This window comes from Entamoeba dispar, genomic scaffold, assembly GCF_000209125.1.
Source record: "Entamoeba dispar SAW760 scf_1105229458917 genomic scaffold, whole genome shotgun sequence".
NCBI classification, from domain to species: Eukaryota; Evosea; order Mastigamoebida; family Endamoebidae; genus Entamoeba; species Entamoeba dispar.
Genome location: NW_001853432.1, coordinates 1 through 1,618, shown reverse-complemented (window position 1 = coordinate 1,618; position 1,618 = coordinate 1). Strand labels below are relative to the sequence as shown.

Here is a 1,618-nt window from a genome sequence, read left to right as displayed (position 1 = left end):
ATACAATCTTTTGATTGTAATGAACTTAGAATTTTTGGTGTTTGACCATCACAGAATGTAAGTATAGCAATAAAATTCTTTTTCACATCTTTCCCAAATAAATCAATAATATTATCAAATATATATTGTTGATTTTCTGTTAATCTTGTGTTACTTGATTTTGCAACAAAACAAATAGCATTTAAATCTGATACTTTTGTTTCAAATGCTTCTTTAATTTGTCTGGTAATTTCTACATCATATTCATCTCCTCTTGTATCTCCAAATCCAGGTGTATCTATTATTTTTATTGGTGGTGTTCTTTTTGTTCTTTTAATATTATAAATTGTTACTTCACTTGTTTGACTTTTAGATTGATCTCCACTCTGTTCTAAATGATCTTCATTTATAATTATATATCTAAAATCATCTGTTATCTTGATTCCACATACCGCATTTACAAAACTATTCAATATCGTTGTTTTACCACTTCCTGTTTCACCAATAACTAAAATAGAAACTGCTTCACTCTCATCTTTTTGATTAAATGGTTCATTTGGATATAAATATATTTTCAATTTTCCTTCTTTATTTTTCAATAGTTTACTTCCTTCAATTGGAATATTTTGTTCAGATACAATGGTAGTATCATTTGTTGAAATATAAGATATGACCATATTATTATTTAGTGAACTATCAGAGACTAAAGTATTACTTGTAGAAGTATGAGGTACTGTAATATTACACGGTGAACCAACAGGGACTATGGTGGTATTTAATGAGCTAACAGGGGCTAAAGTATTACATGGTGAACTAACAGATGTTGTAGTATTATTTGATGAAGTATCAGACATTTCTGTTGTTATATTGATCTTGTTATTATACAGAATATCTGATAATTTATATGACTGTTCTTCATCAGTTGGTATTTCAAATCCTTCTTGGTCTTTAAATACAAAACTTTTTGGAATGTTTTTTAGACTTTCAATTATCTTTCTGATATCTGAAAGATAAGAATTTTTATTTAATTGTTTTTTTATTAATGGCTTTTCGTTCAATAATATTCCAATTCTTACAATATTTTCTTTCTCATTTTTAAGAATAGCCTCATCATTATTTGATGTACTTTTTGCTAAAACTAAATCTTTATCAATTTTATCAATTATTTCATTATCGGGTGTATAGAAATGTGCAGTTTCTGGAATACTTTGAATTGATTTCCTGATATCATTTGACTTTGTTTTCTTATCTATTTGAACAGTAGTAACTTTTTTATCCTTTTGTTTTATTCTTGTTCCCTTTTTATCTTCTTTTTCTTTGATATTTATTATTTCTGATGAATCAATTACATTGCCTACAGTAACTGACTCTTCATCATTTATATCAATTAAATCTCCTTCTTTTGTTAGGAATTGATGAGAACCAGACATCTTTTCACTTAATTTCTCTCTTACTGTTTTCAAATTGTCTTGTGAATTCAGTTTGATAAATGAAATAAACTGTTCGTTCAAGAAGAATCTTACTGTTACTTTAGACATTTGATGAATAATAAGTTTATTTTGTAGTTTAAATATTGATAATTTAGAAAATAGGTTATTTGTTTAAAAATATTACTTCATTTCTGGTTGGTTATTTCTTT

At 26.1% G+C, this 1,618-nt stretch overlaps 1 protein-coding gene across 1 annotated transcript, besides 1 other annotated feature; it reads right to left on the bottom strand.

Moving 5' to 3' along the window:
- On the bottom strand, positions 1-1,517 carry EDI_124140 (uncharacterized protein; the record flags this gene model as incomplete). Its single annotated transcript, XM_001735144.1, has 1 exon — positions 1-1,517. A coding segment is annotated over one exon (1,517 nt), but the record flags the coding sequence as incomplete, so codon positions are not given.
- Positions 995-1,023: a sequence feature (AT_rich).
- Positions 1,518-1,618: the final 101 nt, after the last annotated feature.